The sequence below is a fragment of the Triturus cristatus genome, chromosome 10, assembly GCF_964204655.1.
Source record: "Triturus cristatus chromosome 10, aTriCri1.1, whole genome shotgun sequence".
Lineage (NCBI taxonomy): Eukaryota > Metazoa > Chordata > Amphibia > Caudata > Salamandridae > Triturus > Triturus cristatus.
This window is the reverse complement of record NC_140593.1, coordinates 1,191,102,898-1,191,121,280: the sequence shown is the minus strand read 5'-3', so window position 1 is coordinate 1,191,121,280 and position 18,383 is coordinate 1,191,102,898. Positions and strand designations below refer to the sequence as shown.

The 18,383-nt window shown below is 47.6% G+C and overlaps 1 protein-coding gene across 1 annotated transcript in view; it reads left to right on the top strand.

The window, feature by feature from the left end:
- The window catches only part of HDAC6 (histone deacetylase 6), a 219,371-nt gene that overhangs the window by 71,527 nt on the left and 129,461 nt on the right, over window positions 1–18,383 (top strand). The window contains exon 11 of the mRNA XM_085629603.1: window positions 3,578–3,704. Coding sequence (XP_085485729.1) covers window positions 3,578–3,704 — 127 coding nt within the window. The remainder of the gene's footprint in view (window positions 1–3,577; window positions 3,705–18,383) is intronic.

Sequence of the window (18,383 nt, the reverse complement as noted above, 5' to 3'; positions counted from 1 at the left end):
GGAAAGCCCTGGATGTTGGTTTCCTGAAAGGAAAATGTCCTGTAACAAATATAATTAGTCTACCTCTTAGCCTGCTACTCCTGAGGAGAAGGTGCTTATGGAGGCTTCAAAGAAACAGTTGTCATCTTGCCATTGAAGAAAACATCATCCGCATCAAAGAAAGCTCTGTTGACAATGTCAACTTCACTATCTAAGAAGCCATCATTGACGATGGCACGGTTGATGAAGACCCTAACTACAGCAGCACCGGCAACGAGTATCCCAACATCTTTGACACGGTCAACAGTAGCAATCGTCCAGAGCACTATTCTTAAGAACACACTCTAGTACAGCCTCAACTACATTGATGTCAATTACCTTTTCCTAGAGTTAGTACTAATGACGATAACACCGTCACTGACAACCACTCCTTCAAAAAGAGAGATTTTTAAAAGGCTTTTCCAGTGACGACAATGCCAGAGCATACCACTTCAAGTACAGTTTTGCTTTATCCAGCCCTGCGTCTGTTGAATGTTCAAGATTCAGATGGAGCAAGACATTTCTGTCCGGCATGCAGTTCCCATACAAGATCCAGACACAGAAGAAGAGCCCCAAAGAGCTTGTTAGCAGATTTGTAAAGAACATCGGGAGTATGATGATGATGTAAGGTAATATGGATTGCCACCTGTAACCAAATTGCACATGTACCACATGAGGGCATGATGCAAGTATCTTTAGCAGTAGTCAGTGATGTACGTTTTAATGCTTGCGAACTTATACAGGCATTTTCCGGAGTCAGCTTACTAAGCCTAAAAATATCTCTCGAACCTACAACTCCGTCTGAGTCCAGACCACAAGTGAGACTTGCAACGCCTTGTACGGTGGCACATTTCTTTTTCGGGCACAATCCTACAACTCCTTCAACCAATCATTCACCTTCACTGTTTAGTCCACCATAAGGTCCATATACAGATGCTGATCCAAAAGAGGGATAGTTTAAAAAATAATCCCCTGTATTCTGGCCCAGAATGTGATGATTAAATCCAGCCTGCTTCAGATATCGCCATTCCCGTGCAATGGAGTCCATACTGGATGACATTGGTAGACTCCACAGTATGATTGAGAGGGCTTCAAAAGATTTGATTTGCCAGTACATAAAAAGAAAAATTATTGTTTTCTTTATGATTTTAAAGAACATCTGAAATTACATCATTGATGACAACACTGCATGGCAGGGCGTGAGCTATAGTTACTTTAGTGCACAAGTTGTATTTACTTGAGTTGTGGCAGATATAAACCTCTCTACATGTAATTTTGAAGTGGTCAGTTGCAGTCTCGTGTGATTTCAACACAGTCCTTGTGGCTTCTGTATATGAGTAACATCCGACGTGTTTCTGTCTTTACTGATCATGAGAGGAGCTGACATTTACCCTCACATGACTTCAGCATTTTCATAGGGGTTGGCCCTTAAAGTGCCCTATTTAGTGCATTCTGGTACATGTAGTCTTCAAATTTGTGTTCTCATTTCATCACAATGCTTGTGATTTAAATGGTTGATTTGCACCACAACCTTTAGTGACATGAAACTAATATATTGACAGACCACTTCCCATACTAATATAAAACTAAAGTCCACCACCCACCTTATGGAGATATGGTGTTCCCTGTAATGAATGTGTAACAATGCTGCTATGTGGTTTTCTGCATTTTGTTCATGAAAAACTTGAATAAACAATTCTAAATATCTATATCTATAGTTCAGTGGAGTAAGGATCCCCTCTCAAAGTCCATTATATCAAGTTTAGCATCTACAAAGTTTAAATTTATATTTTTTTTATTGAATGTAATTTAAAAACAAGCACTGACAAAGACCAATAGGTCTTGCCTTTTTGATTTTGCCAATGCTTTTTAACCGTGCTGTTTGGCATCTCCAATAATAAAAACTAGAGCACCCCCCTGTGTGATGATCTACACGTGTGCATTCATCATTGTGCAAGCATACATAATGGCGTGGTGCCCATTTTGTTTTTTTCAAATATACTATTCCAGATTGGTCAACACCCATTTTCGAACAGAATATAAGAAAGAGAAAAAATAGGAGGCACACAAAAGCAAATTTGAAAATAAGAGCAACCCGATAGCAAATTGCAGTTATTAGACCCTTTTAAAAAGTAAATAAAAAGGATTGCAAGGGGTGGGAGAGTAACTTTGGAGCAGGTGGGCAAGTAAACCCACCAACCAGGGATAGGAAAGCAATGGGGGTTGGAAAAAAAAAAAGCCAAGCACAACAAGGAACACTAGGGGATGCCAAGGATCAGCTGACGGGTGAGCAAGCACCACAGAGAGCGTGAGGTGTTAAAGGGAAAGCAGCACAGAGGGGACAGGAAGAGAGCAAGAAAGCACCTGCACTTCTGTAGAGTCATCCCTTAAAAGGATGCTAAATATAATGTGCTTCAGAAGTAAAGCCATCAAATAAGAAGTTGTTAGTATTGCTGTTGTCCACAATAGGTAATCGACAATAGGCAGCTGAAGCGTAATAATTTCGCCTTCAACTGGTCTTCAGCCATTGCGAATCATGAGTTCAAGTAAGACAACAGGCGTGTCTGTTGCTTATGCGAGTATGATCAAATAAATGTTTTTTGATAGAACCACTTAAATATACCCCAAGGAAATGTATTGTGTGCCTGGTACAACTCCCAGCCAGAAGTCAATGATTGATACACATATAGATGTACCTTTTCTTCTTTAGTATACTAAATATTCCAGCCCAGGGTCAGTGACTAGATTTATGTAGAAAGAAGCCACATTTTCTTATATACTGCAGCTCCCAACAAGGAGCCCAACATTGTGACGGGATGAATACATGAAATCACATTGAATCAGGCCTCTTCTCTCCAAATATACCAAATCTCACAGCAAGAGTTTGACTCTCCTATTTCCAGCTAACACAGCTCTCTTCAGTGATGGAATACACATGGAGTCTTCCATAGAATTTGAGGAACAGCTTTAGCGAATGGATTTAAGCTCTTAAGTATTTCAACAAAGGCATTGGTATGGCAGAGCACAGTCTTGGCAGAGATGTGATTGCACCCGGTCAGACTTGTGGACCAGAGTGAGCTGTGAGCTCTGAGCAGTGCTACGCAATGTGGGTTACATTCGAACTCTGGTGCAAGCTGCTATCAAATGCAAGTCTGCAGGGACACTCTGACTAGTGTTCTGGTGATAAGAATACCCTTTCGTGTTTATGAGGATTTAGAACTTTATAGTTGTTTGGGATTTAGAAGCTATCTTTGTGTTTCTGAGGACTCAACCGCTGACTCTCATCCTTCTGATCAGCTTCAATAGAGAAATCACTTTTGACTTACTGAGCTATGATAGTGAATACTTTCAAAACCTCTGTACCTTGCAGCTTGCTCATAACATTTTGTGGTATGATGTGGCACTGACATGTTGTATCTCATGGAATAAGTGATGTTAGGCTTGCCTAAATGGATGAGAGGGCAGAATTCTCGAGCACTATTTTAAATTTAGTTGCATCCCTAAAGCTTGCTAATATGTTTTACCTTCATTTCCCTTTCCTTTTGATTATTCACTCCAGTGTACTTTACTTCTCCATTCACCGGTATGAACAGGGACACTTTTGGCCTCACTTGCCTGAGTCAGACAGTCATGCTGTGGGGGAAGGACGAGGAGAAGGCTTCACAGTCAACGTTCCATGGAACAAGGTACGGATGGCTTTATATAAGCCTGTTTTCATTGTATAGCAGCCTTCAATTCCATTTGTCCTTTTAAAACTATATTGAAACCAATAGCAGATTGTGAAGTGATCTACTTAGTCCCTGCACTTTATTCATTTTTAGGGTGAAGCCTGCTAGAGCATGAACTAGGGCATGTATCTCGCTTGCAACACACTCTTGTATACAGAAAAGGGCTTGGAGCGCGCCCGTTGCTTACCGCTTTGTTGGCTTGTGTGGCCCTCTTCTTTACAGCCTTGTAATTTCTTTCCTCTCTGTGGAGCAGGGACCAAGCACTGATTATTTCAACGTAATCAGTGCCCGTCTGCTGCTCCCAACATGATTGAGGTACTGTTTTGTTATTTCTAACTTTTGGCACCCTGCAAACAGTAGGCATGTGACTGGCAAAAACTTTCCCAGCAGGAAGAGCAAATTTGCAAAGATTTATTTCATAGTTAACCTATTTTATTTTTGCAAGTCTTCTTTTCTTCTCACTTTGCACTCATGCTTTCTTCTGTTTTTGTTCGTGGGCGCTGTTCTCAAAAGATAAGGATTATGTCATTGCAAAGCGACATTGTTTCTTTCTTATGTGTAATAAATTTCTGAAAGGATGCTTTAACACATAATCTTGCACTACACCCCAATTCGCCCAACTCCAGTCCATGCAATCCACCACACCAATCCACCCCACTCCACCCCACTTTATCCAATTCACCCCAGACCAATGTAATCCACCCCAATCCACCACACTCCAACCCATCCCACTCCGATTCAAAACAATGTGCCACACTCCAATCCAAAAGAAACTGCCTCACTCCAATCCAAACAATCTGCCCAATCTAATCCAAACAATCTGCCCAATCTAATCCAGTCTGTCCCACTCAGTCCCAAAAAAGCTGCTCCACTCCAATCCAAAACAATCTTCCCCCACTCCAGTCCACCCCACTCCAAAGCAAACTTCCCACTTCAATCCACGCCACTGCGATCTGCCCTACTCCAATCTAAAACAATCTGCCTCAGTCCATTCCCCTCAAATCTGCCCCACTCCAGTCCAAAACAATCTGCCCTGTCTAGTCTGCCTCATTCCAATCCACCCCACTATAATACAAAGCAATCCGCCCCACTGTAATCTGCCCTGCTCCAATCCAAAGCAATCTGCCCACTTTAACTCGCCTTCTCTTATACAAGACAATCTGCCCCACTCCAATCTGCCCCTCTGCCCCACTCCAATCTTCCCCAATCCAATCCCAAACAGTCTTCCCCACTCAAAAAACATCTGCCCCACTCCAATCTTCCCAATTCCTATTTAAAACAATCTGCCCCACTCCAATCTAAAACAATCTGCCCCACTTCAATCTAAAATAATCTTCCCCCAATCCAGCCTGCCCCCCTCCAGCCTGCCCCCCTCCAGCCTGCCCCCCTCCAGCCTGCCCCCTCCAGCCTGCCCCCCTCCAGTCTGCCCCCCCTCCAGTCTGCCCCCCCTCCAGTCTGCCCCCCCTCCAGTCTGCCCCCCCCTCCAGTCTGCCCCCCCCTCCAGTCTGCCCCTCATTCCAGTCTGCCCCCACTCCAGTCTGCCCCATTCTAGTCTGCTCCGCTCCAGTCCAAAACAATCTGCCCCATTCTAATCTAAAGCAATCTGCCCAACTCCAATCCGAAACAATCTGCTCCACGCCATCCAAAACAGTCTGCCCAACTCCAATATGCTCCACTCAATCCAAAACAATCTGCCCCACTCAAATCCAATCCACCTCACACCAATCCAATTCACCCCAATCCAGCCAAATCCAATCTACCCCACTCCAGTCCACCCCACACCAGTCTAATCCACCCCACACCAGTCTAATCCACCCAATCCAATTGACCTTAATCCAATCTACCCCAGTGCAATCCAGTTCACCCCACTCCAGTCCACCCCACTCCAATCCCAAACAATCTACTCCACTCAAATGCAAAACAATCGCTCCACTCCAATTCACCTCACCCCAATCCAATTCACCCCAATCCAGCCAAATCCAATCTACCCCACCCCAGTCCACTCCACTCCACACCAATCCAATCCACCTCAGTCTAATCTACCCAATGAAATTCACCTTAATTCAATCCACCCCAGTGAAATCCAATCTACTCCAATCCAGTTCACCCTACTCCAGTCCACCCCACCCCACTCCAATCTAATCCAAGCCACCTAGTCCACCCAACTGCAGTCCGAATCACCCCACCCTACTCCAATTCACCCCAATCCAGTCCACCCCAGTTTAGTCCACCCCACTCATTCCAGTTCATCTAGCCCACTCCAATCCAATCCACTGCAGTGCAATCATCTCCAATCCAATCCACCCCACACCAATCCACCACACTCATTTCAGTCTACCCCCTTATGTCCAATCCACCCCCTCCCTTCCACTCTAATTCACCCCACTCCAAATCACTCTACTCTAATCCAATCCACCACATGTCAAACTAATCTAATCCACCTCAGTCCATTCAATCTCACCCCATTTCGACCCACCCCACTGAAATTCAATCCACCCCACTCAGATGCAATCCACACACTCCAATTCACCCCACTCCACTCAGTCCAATCCACTCTACCCAATCCACCCCAATCTACTCCAGTCCAATCCACCCCACTACCTCAATCTACTCTAACCCACTCCATCCTAATCCACCCCACTCCATTACACTGCACTCTACGACACTCTCTGCCACTGAACTCTACGGCACTCTACTCTGCCTACTCCATTCTGCAACACTCTAATCCAACAAATCCAGTCTACGACACTACCCCCAACCCCCTCCACTCTAAAACACTCCAGCCACCAACGTTTAGCCATGCTGAACAGCAGCCACATTGGTATACAACTTGGCAAAACCACATTGCCAAAGTCAATAGCTCTTGTATAGGTGAGACCTTTTGGCTTAGCCAATGCTTGTTAATTTTGCACAGGCAATCACCAGTACCTCAGAATGGGTCACTTACCAATTACTGTGGAAGCAGTGATAACCGAGGCAAACAAATATGCTCTACTGCATTGTAGTACTGCCGAGAGAGGCTGAAAAATTAGACTTGCATTTACATCTATTTTGATGTGGTTTTTAACACTTCTAAAAATGTAACCCCAATACTAAAATAAGTCATTCTGACAAATTCAGAGCTTCCTTTACTCCCTGTATCAATGGGTCCATGTTCTACACTGTCAGTGGCTGTAAAAATGTGAAATTAAGCACAGATTGGCAAAATTGTCATCAGTGAAACCAGGCATTCAAAACCAGAATAGGAGACGAGGAACCTCTTCCGCTGCGAAGTCTTCAACAAACCAAGCCTTTCTCCTTCTGAAGCCTTCCACATTTTTACATGTACCTTATACACGTTGTTGATCACCAACAAGTATTATGGGTGTTTTGAAATGCGTCCATGCCCTGGGTTTTGTTGTGAAACTGTTCAGAACTCCTCCCAAAAAGGGACAGTCATTAGAAAAGTCCACAGGAAGGGATCATAACAATAATGTTAAAAGAAAGGGCATTAGAGAAAAGCTGAAAGAAACAAAGAATTTGAGGCGCATACGCCAGCTAATTTCTCATTTTGAAAAGATCAGGTGGTTGCCACCCATCTTCAGTGTATGGATCCTTAACAGGTTTCCAACGAACTAACCTTCCGAGTGTGATACTTTAAGGCTTGTGCTTTGTAGAAAGCGATTTACGTAGTCACCATCTACCTGCTGGATCCCTTCGTTCACATACCTTTAAGAACCACAGGAAGTTTCTGTTTTCATGGGCAGTGGGCAACATTATCAGTTTTGAGCAAAAATGTTTGCCAAGTGCATGGCACTTTTGGTTGCCTACCTGAAGGGACAGGGTTTTGGTGGATTTCCTGATATCTGGGAATGTGACTGCCGAATGCTCAATCCCATCAAGAGGCAGTGCAGGCTAAGACCACCACTCTGATGGGAATGTCATGTTTCAAAGAAATCATAAGTCGGCATCAGGACATTATGGTTGCTGTGACAGAAGTTGTTGCTTCTCTTTGAATAGCTGTTCCACCCAGTTTCTATTTCTTCCTGACCTCCTTTCTGTTTCCTGAAACTTTCCTGGTTTGTGGTTGTGCTCCCAAAGTATACCGTACCACATAGTCAAGGGTGGCTACCACCCACTCATATCACACTCTAGGGAGGCTGCTTGTTGGTAGTAGCTCGTTATATTCTCCTGGACACGGGCTTTCTGGCCTGTATCCTTGGAGTGCAAAGGACCTACCCATCTCTTCCCTGTAGCAATGCATACTGTCCATCAAAGTTGGATTCCCTGCTCCTCCACTCCACATAGAAAGTAGTGAGCAGTGTGGTGTGTTACATGTTTGTTTTGTGTGTGTGTGTGTCTGTAAGTAACCAGGAAACTGTGCAAGTAGAATAGTATCCATATGGGGCACGGTGGGGTCTGTACAAATTGTTAGTTTCCTTGTAGGTAGACTGTCTGCTTGGCACATGACAACCTGAATAGTTTATCGTGAGTCACTGACCCAGAACACCAGACGCCTCTAGTGAGCTGATGGTCTGCTTCCCTATTAATTGAGTTTACCTTTGTTGTTTCTGAAATCTCCCTCCCCTTATTGTAATTGGGGTTACCTGGTATGTCTGGAAATTGGTTGAGAAACATTAGGATGGAATCCAGAAAAGATTCATAGGTACTAAACCTTTTGGTTAGTCTCGTCTTTCATTCACTAGTCATATATTTAGATACATATTGGCCCTTGAGGCCAATATTTTCTGGGCTGGACTTTGAGAAGAGATTGTGTCTATCAACCGAGAGAAGTCTGCCCAGTTTAGCACCTTTCTGGTAACTGATAATAGTCTTTGAAAGCTGATGGCTGTTTTACCTAAAAGGGTCATCTCACCAACATACTACAACAATGTAATGTATTGATTTTATATTTTAGGAGAATGAGGCATCACACAATTAAGTATTTATTCAAATCTACTATGAATAAATTGCTTAATTAGGGTGCGAACATGTACCTGTTTAGAGCCTCCACTTATTTATTTTTCTGATGGATACATCTGCCAGTGGATTCCTCACCTTGTGAATATCCCCTGCGCCAGCATTCCACGGAACTTTTCTTTCCCAGCACTCCACGTCGACGTGGGCGACGTCATAATGCATCGGCTCCGCTCGCGACTCCATTCGACATCACCGGAGCCATAAGAAGCCCACGTCGGCGTGATGACGTCAGTTCCCTTTTTTCCGCGCCGTCGACGCGCAACGGTTTTTCCAGTGCTCTCTAGCTACTTTGTAGTTTAGCGGTGTAACTGTGTTTAAATCGGTATGTCTTCGACTAGGAAGTCGGGCTTTAAGCCCTGTAGGGAATGTGGAGGTCTGACGTCAATGACGGATCCACACCAGAACTGTTTATGGTGCCTCTCTTCGGACCACGATATGGAGGAGTGCGGATGCTGTAGGAGCATGAATCCGAAAGCGCTCAAAGAAAGGAAGACTAAGCTCTTCATGAAGAAGATCGGTGAAGAGAATGAGGAAAAAGGAGAAGTCGAAGAGGGAGTCATCGACTTCGAGGTCGTCGAGGTCGAAGAAGCACCACAAAAAGAGGAAGCATTCTTCTCGACGTCGGTCCTCGAAGTCCAGGAAGTCGAGGTCGGCTTCGCCCCGTCGACGTCGGAGCAAAGCTTTGCCTCCTTCTCCTTCACCTTCGAAGTCACCAAGGAATTCTCCTTCGAAGAAGCGGACTCCGGCTCAGTCCCCGACGCAGTCATCGGCTCCGTCTGAGGCTTCGACTCTGGTTCGAGTGGAGTCGGATGCTTCTATGGATGGACAGGAACAAGAAGAGTCTGTTCCGGTGCCTGAAGAATCTGCGGCTCCGGTGGAAGATACTGCGGAGCCGATGCCGGAGACCTCACAAGGGGATACAGGGTCTGTTCCTTTTCCTCGATTCCCGGCTCCAGGTACAGATTCTACACATTTTTTGAATGCTATGTATGGCATATTTAATAGGGCGGCCTACCCATCCGGAGCACCAACTGGTCCCGTGGGTCCGATGGCATTTACGCTAGGGGTGCCGCAGCAATATGCTCAGGCCCCCTTTATGCCGATGGCGACTTCTTGGCAGTTTCCGGCGCCGTCTGGGGATCCAATTCGCCTTGGAGGGACCAGCAGACTTCAGAGCCTTCCTCGACGCCGAGGCCGACTCCATCGGCGCCGCGTCCGGCGCCGCCGACTCCACCTATGGCGCCGCCGACTCCGGTACCTCTGGCTCCACCGACGCTGCGTACGACATGGTCAACGCCGGCTCCCCGGATCCGGTCGAGAAGGGAGGCCCAGAGGGTGTTGGAGGAAGGGAGATATCGAGCAGAGGTGGAAGAAGGTGAAGTTGACTCTTCTTCTGATGAATTTGAAGGTATTGAAGAAGCAGGTGGGTTGGATACAACCCCGGAGTGGGAGCATACGTCTGCCAGGTCTTCTCCGCCTCAGGAATTGGCTCCCTATCATGTGGTGATCAAGAAGGCAGCAGAGCTTTTGGATTTGCAGCTGCCCTCTGTGGAGTACAAATCCAACTTGCTAACAGAGGTGTTGCATTCTCCGTCTTCGACTTCAGAGCCTTTGTTGCCTTTCAATGAGGCCATTTTGGAGCCGGTCTTGGAGGTGTGGAAGAAACCTCTTTCATCTCCGGCAGTGTGCAGACAGGTGGCAAGAAGGTACAGGGTTGCACCAGGGGATCCTGACTTTTTGTCTACACATCCTTCTCCGGACAGCCTGGTTGTGCAGGCTTCATGTTCTAAGCATGCTTTGGGTGCCTTCCCTCAGTCTCCAGCTGACAGGGAATCCAAAAAAGTTGATCAGGCAGCCAAAAAGACCTTTTCCTCAGGAAGTATGGCGTTGAAATCGTCTAATGCTACATGCCTTTTGGGGCGTTATGTGCATGCCTTGATGGACTCCATTAAATCTTTTGCCCCTAAGTTGCCTGAGGGGGATAAGTCGTCCTTTTTGGAGGTTGTTGCGGACACTCAGGCAGCTGCCAGACAAGTGATCCAGTCAGGGCTGGATACGGCGGACTCGGTGGCGAGAATTATGGGGTCGTCTGTGGCAGCAAGGAGGCAGGCTTGGCTCCGTACCTCGGGGTTCTCGGCTGATGTTCAAGCTACGCTGGTTGATCTGCCATTCGACGGACAGAAGCTGTTTGGGGAGAAAGCAGACTCTGCCCTTCAGCGATTTAAGGACAGTAGACTGACGGCGAAGTCCTTGGGTCTGCAAGCTCCTGCTAGGGGTTCGCCTTTTCGTAAGTTTAGGGGTTTCGGAAGATCATCTTTTCGCTCCTTCAGACAGCCCCAACAGCAGCAACAACAGCAGCAGTAGAATCCCCTCTATAGGTCCTATAGAGGGAAGCAAAGGAGTCGGAGAGGTTCTGGACGCAACCCCTCTTCTTCCTCATCCTCCTCTGCTCCAAATGTAGCTTCGGGGAAGCAGCCCTAGATCCCCCATCCCGGATCATGTAAGACCTGTGGGGGGTCGGGTGTCCTACTTTCTACGGGGTTGGAAATCTGTTACAACCGACCTTTGGGTTTTGAACCTCGTAGAGACTGGGTACGCCCTTCCCTTTCGGGAGTTTCCTCCCCCTTATCCTCCTTGCCAAGGTTATTGCTCGGAAGACCATCTGCTTCTCTTGCAGAAAGAAGTTCTAGCCTTGCTTCAGAAGGGTGCAATAGAGGTGGTTCCAGAGCAGGAAAGGGGTCAGGGATGCTACTCCCGGTATTTCCTGATTCCCAAGAAGGACGGCAGATTGCGTCCGATACTGGACCTCAGAATCTTGAACTTTTACCTGAGAAATTCAAGATGCTGACCCTTGCGCAGGTTCTTCAAGCGTTGCAGCAAGGAGACTGGATGGTGTCGCTCGACTTGCAGGACGCGTACTTCCATGTCCCAATCCTGAAGTCGCACAGGAAGTATCTCCGTTTTACGGTTGGGTCGCAGCATTACCAGTTTGCGGTCCTCCCGTTTGGTCTTAAGACCGCACCTCGAGTCTTCACAAAGGTGATGGCAGTGGTGGCTGCTCATCTCAGGAGGTCGGGGATTCAGGTTTTTCCCTACCTGGACGACTGGCTTCTGAAAGCAGAGTCCCCAGAGATGGTGCAGCGTCATCTGCAGGTGACAACTCAGCTGTTGTTCGACTTGGGTTTTTCAATCAATGTGCCCAAATCTCACCTGGTGCCCTCTCAACGCAACCTGTTTATAGGAGCAGTACTGGACACTACTGTGTGTCGAGCATTCCCTCCTCCTCAAAGGATTCTCGACATTCAGGAGATGGTCCCTTTATTCCACAGTGGAGCGGTTGTTCCAGTTCTGAAGGTCCTTCGTCTGCTCTGTCTGTTCGCTTCCTGCATTCTGTTGGTCAACCATGCACGCTGGCACATGAGGGCGCTCCAGTGGTGCCTCTGCAAGCAGTGGTATCAGCACAACAGGGATCTCAGGGAGTCAGTCAAGATCTCCAGAGAAGCTGCAGCGGATCTGTCTTGGTGGAGTGTAGAGGGCAATCTGTCGCAGGGAAAGCCCTTCCATCTATCTCCATCAGTGGCCACAGTGATAACGGATGCATCCACCTTAGGGTGGGGTGCTCATCTGGGGGATCTGGAGATCAAGGGTCTTTGGTCTCCAGAGGAAAGGTTGCTTCACATCAACCTTCTGGAATTGCGGGCGATTCGTTTGGCGCTCAAGGCCTTCCTCCCTTCCCTTCGCGGTCAGTCGATTCAAGTCCTGACAGACAACACGACCGCGATGTGATATGTCAACAAGCAGGGAGGTGTGGGGTCTCTTTGTCTATGCAGAGAGGCCTTACGTCTATGGTCCTGGGTTCAGGACCATCAGATTTGTCTGATGGCAAATCATCTGGCTGGGGTGCTGAACGTGCGTGCGGACAGTCTCAGTCGGCAGTTCTCCGCCGACCACGAGTGGAGGCTCCATCCGGAGGTAGTTCGTCACGTCTTTCGGACGTGGGGAACTCCTCGGGTGGATCTGTTTGCCACTTTCGAGAACACGCACTGCCCGTCATTCTGCAGTCTCCAGTATCCGATGCAGGGGGCGTTGGGGGACGCGTTTCAGTTGAGTTGGGGCTCACGACTCCTTTACACGTTTCCTCCCATACCCTTGATGTTGGAGGCATATGAGCTGCAGATCACACACTGAGGATAAGATCGCCATCTGGTGTTGGGCTCGGATGATTGCAGGTTGTTGTCGTCTTCGGAAGAAGCCTTTGGTCACGAGGTTGGTGACTCCTCCCCTGGACAACAGTGCGCATGGGCATCCACTCCATCGTCAGATTGTTTTTTTCCGCCATTGGGTTCGGATGAACTTTTTCCGCTCCAGCAGAAAACTTCCAGCAATCGATTTAACTCTTCAATCTTCATTCCATCGACATCGAAATCAACTCAGACCGGTTCCGGAAGCGGCTGATGGACAGGACACTCTTTAAAAAATGCCCCCAGTGTGGAGCGAAGTTCCCCCACAGTGACCACCACGAGGTTTGTAACCTCTGCCTGTCGCCGGAACACAACGAATCGACCTGTCCAGCTTGTGCCGCTTTCCGCTCCAAGAAGACCCTCCGGGACCGAAGAGCTCGACGCCATATTATGGCCAAACCAGATCCAGAACCGGAGGACATCTTTGCTCAGGATGTTCCTGAAGATGACACCGAAGATCTCGAGATCGTGTCCGAGGCCGACGATTCCGATGACCTCATTACTCCAGGGCAGCGTGTGAGTACCACCCGCCCTGCCCCTGCCAAAAAGACAGTGGTCAAGACTCCGCCAGCTGGGCCCAGTCGCGACCGGAAATCCTCTTCAGAAGCCCCGCCCTCGGGCCCGGCTCCGAAGACATCTAAGCCTGTAGGTGGCTCGGGCTCGAGCAAACCTCATGTGATTGTGCCTATAACACCTTCGGCACCGAAAAAACCACTGTCGGCACCGAAACAGGCTTCAAGACCGAAATCTCCTTCGGCACCGAAACGTTCCTCGGCACCCAAATCTCCACCGGCGCCGAAACGTTCTTCGACATCGATGCCTAAAAGTCCCTCGGCACCGAAGCCATCGGCACCGAAAACTCCATCGGCACCGAAAACTACGTCCACACCGAAAAAAGTTCATAAAGACCCGAAACGGCCATCACCGCCACCACCTTCAGAGCCGGATGAACTTTTTCGCCCAGATCCTACTCAAAAGCGGATCTACATCAATCCCGAAACTGGACATGTGACTGCCGTCCCATACAAAAAACGGAAGCTGGACATCACACTTCCTCCAGCTCCCATACGGAAAAAGGACTGTGCTACTTCACCACTTCGTCCTTCCTCTCCTGTATTACCTCCTAACCCGTCCCCCCCCTCCTCCTCCTCCTCCTTCTCCTTTACCTTTACCATCTCCCTATCATTCACCTCCTCCACAGGATGATAATGATGACTTAGGGGGAGGGGCGGACCCTGATTTATTTAATGATCCTGTTGATCCAAACGACCCTTTCACATTTCCAGACACAGCACCAGTAGATGACTGGTCTTACCCAATGCCTGACATGCCTGACCCCACTACCTACCCCTCCAAGCCCTCCCCTCCTGATGACCATTTGGGGTTTGGCCAACTAATAAATAGGGCAGCAACATTCCATGGCGTCACAATGCACACGGACCCCCTTGAAGAGGACTTTCTCCTTGATACTTTTGAGCAGTCACAGAAAACTGTTCACATACTGCCCATGATTAAAGGGGTTATAAAGCATGCCACTGAGGTCTTTAAAGACCCTGTTCGAGCTAGGGTTCTCAACCCACGCATCGAAAAAAAGTACCGACCAGCCCCGCAGGACCCTGCATACATTAAATCCCAGCTCCCTTTAGACTCCTTGGTCGCATCAAATGCCAGGAAGCGCGTTAACTCACAGACAACTGGAGAAACGCCTCCCCCGGACAAGGAGTCTAAGCTTTTAGAGGCCTCAGGTAAACGAGTCGCCGCACAGGCGGCGAACCACTGGCGTATTGCCAATACCCAGGCCCTGTTAGCCCGGTATGATAGGGCGCATTATGACCAACTTGAGGACCTTATGCAACATCTGCCTGAATCCTTTAAATCCCAGGCCACTGACCTCATTCAAGAAGGCAAATTAATATCTAATGCCTCCATTAAATGCGCCTTAGATGCGGCAGACACTGCTTCTCGGGCGGTCAATACTAGCGTCTTACTCAGACGACATGCCTGGCTCCGTATTTCCGGTTTTAAACCGGAGGTTCAAACCGCAATTCTAGCTCAACCTTTCAACCAAGAGCAGCTATTTGGCCCTGCAGTGGACACTGCATTAGAAAAAATGAAGAAGGATAATGAGACTGCCAAGTCTATGGGAGCACTGCAGTCTCCTCAAAACCGGGGTTCCTTTCGTCGCTCCTTTTATAGAGGAGGCTCCAAAAACACGGGAACTGAGACCACGTCCACCTTTAAAAATTCTGGACAAACATCCCCTAACAGAGGATATTTCCGAGGAGGTTATAGGGGAAACAATAACAAAGGTCGAGGGCGGGGCAACAACAACAACACCCGCACCTCCCCAGCCACCAAACAGTGACTTGCCACCACTCCCCCCAGATCATTCCACTCCGGTCGGGGGGCGGCTCCAACAATTCCTACCTGTCTGGACTTCCATCACCACAGACAGATGGGTAAGACAAATTATCCAGTCTGGCTACTGCTTCGAACTCATACAATCCGCCCCAAACATACCACCCAAACAACGTCCAATGTCCTCACATCATCTCTCTCTCCTCAAACAAGAAGTTCAATCCCTGTTACAAAAACATGCGATAGAACCAGTCCCTCTTCAACATCAGGGAACAGGGGTATATTCCCTATACTTCCTCATTCCCAAAAAGGACAAAACATTAAGGCCCATACTGGATCTCAGACTACTAAACCAGTATATACATTCGGATCATTTTCATATGACCACCCTCCAACAAGTCCTCCCACTATTACAACAGGGAGACTTCCTTGCCACATTGGACCTCAAGGACGCATACTTTCACATCCCTATGCATCCCGCTCACAGAAAATATCTACGATTTGTGGTAGATGGGCAACACTATCAATTTACAGTTCTCCCATTCGGAGTAACAACAGCACCCAGGGTGTTCACCAAGTGCTTAGCAGTCGTCGCAGCGCACCTCAGAAGACAACAGATCCATGTCTTCCCCTATCTGGACGATTGGCTCATAAAAGCCAATACTCACCAAAAATGCGTTCTCCACACTCATCGCACTATTCAAACCCTCCACAATTTGGGATTCACTATCAACTACCCCAAATCCCATCTACAGCCTTCCCACTTACATCAGTATCTAGGAGCAACCATAGATACATCCAAAGCCATTGCTTATCCCAGCACTGCCAGGATAGCCAGTATACAAAATCTCATCTCTCAATTTCAAACTCATCCATCTCTTCCAGCAAGAGTGTTCATGCAGCTCCTAGGCATGATGGCGTCATGCATCTCCATAGTCCCACACGCACGACTTCAAATGCGTCCCTTACAGGAATGTCTAGCACAACAGTGGAACCAAGCTCACGGACAACTTACCGATCTGGTGTTGGTGGACAGTCGCTCACTTCGCTCACTGAAATGGTGGAACACCATCAACCTGTCCAAAGGGCGGGTGTTCTTAGAGCCTCTTCCACAAGTTGTGCTAACTACCGACGCATCTCTCACAGGGTGGGGAGCCCACCTCCTTCACCATACCACTCAGGGCAGGTGGACCAGTCAACAAAAACTGCTCCACATCAACCACCTGGAACTCTTAGCAGTGTTCCTAGCACTAAAATCCCTTCAGGTACACCTAAAGAACAAAACTGTCCTCATACGCACAGACAACATGACGACAATGTATTATATACAGAAACAGGGAGGGACACACTCTCTCCAACTGTCCCAACTGGCACAGCAAATCTGGAGATGGGCAATTCCCCAAAACATCTACCTGTTAGCAGAACATCTCCCAGGGATCCACAATCAGGTGGCCGACCTCCTAAGTCGCCACACACAGCAGATCCACGAATGGGAATTACACCCCAAGGTTCTACTCCCCTTCTTCCAAAAATGGGGACAACCAGACATAGACCTGTTCGCCACTCCCGAAAACACAAAATGCCCAACCTTCGCCGCCAGGTTTCCACACCCACAGTCGAAGGGCAATGCCCTATGGATGAACTGGTCAGGCAGATTTGCGTACGCTTTTCCGCCTCTCCCACTAGTTCCATTTGTGGTACGCAAACTGAAACAACAGTTGCTAACACTATTACTAGTAGCTCCCACTTGGGCACGTCAACCGTGGTTCACCACACTTCTGGAACTATCTTTAGTTCCACATCAAAGGCTACGCCTCTCCCCGGATCTATTAACCCAGAACCATGGAGAAATCAGACTCCCAGATCCTCAAACACTGAACCTAGCGATCTGGCTCCTGAGGTCTTAGAGTTCGGATACCTCAATCTCCCTCCAGACTGTATGAATATCATAAAGGAAGCCAGACGGCCTACTACTAGAGCATGTTATGCCGCAAAATGGAAACGATTTGCCATCTACTGCGCTAATAATAACATACATCCATTGGATGCTTCCATCCAAAACATCATTTGCTATCTACTACACTTGCAAAGATGCAATCTAGCGTATTCCTCTATACGTTTACACCTAGCAGCCTTGGCAGCCTACTTGCAAAATAGGCAACACCTGTCCCTGTTTAAGGTACCAGCCATCAAAGCGTTTATGGAAGGTCTCAAAAGAATTCTTCCTCCAAGATTGCCACCTTCCCCAGTGTGGAATCTCAATGTGGTTCTAACAAGACTTATGGGTCCCCCATTTGAACCTATGCACAAATGTGAATTACAATTCCTAACATGGAAGGTAGCTTTCCTTATCGCAATCACTTCCCTATGAAGAGTAAGTGAAATACAAGCCCTTACACTAGAGGAACCTTTCTTACAACTACACCGTAACAAAGTGGTTCTTAGGACAAACCCTAAATTTCTTCCAAAAGTGATTTCCCCTTTCCACCTTAACCAATCAGTAGAGCTACCAGTCTTTTTCCCAAACCCAGACTCCGTAGCTGAAAGGGCCCTACATACCTTAGATGTCAAAAGAGCCTTGCTTTATTACATCGACAGGACAAAACCTTTTCGAAAGACAAAACAACTCTTTGTTGCTTTCGCACCACCACATAAAGGCAATCCCATCTCCAAATCCGGTATAGCCCGGTGGATAGTTAAATGCATCCAAATATGCTACCAAAAGGCTAAACGTACACTTACAGTTCCCCCTAGGGCGCACTCCACGCGTAAAATAGGGGCTTCTATGGCCTTCTTAGGTAACATTCCCTTAGAAGACATTTGCAAGGCAGCCACTTGGTCTACCACGCATACCTTCACTAAACACTACTGTGTTGACGTGCAGGCCAAACAACAGGCCTCAGTGGGCCAGGCTGTCCTAAAAACTTTATTTCAAACTGCTGCAACAGATACAGGCGACCACCGCTAAGGGGAAGCACTGCTGTATAATCTATCCTCAGTGTGTGATCTGCAGCTCATATGCCTCGAACGGAATATGCTACTTACCAGTATGCATCTGTTCTTGGCATGTAGAGCTGCA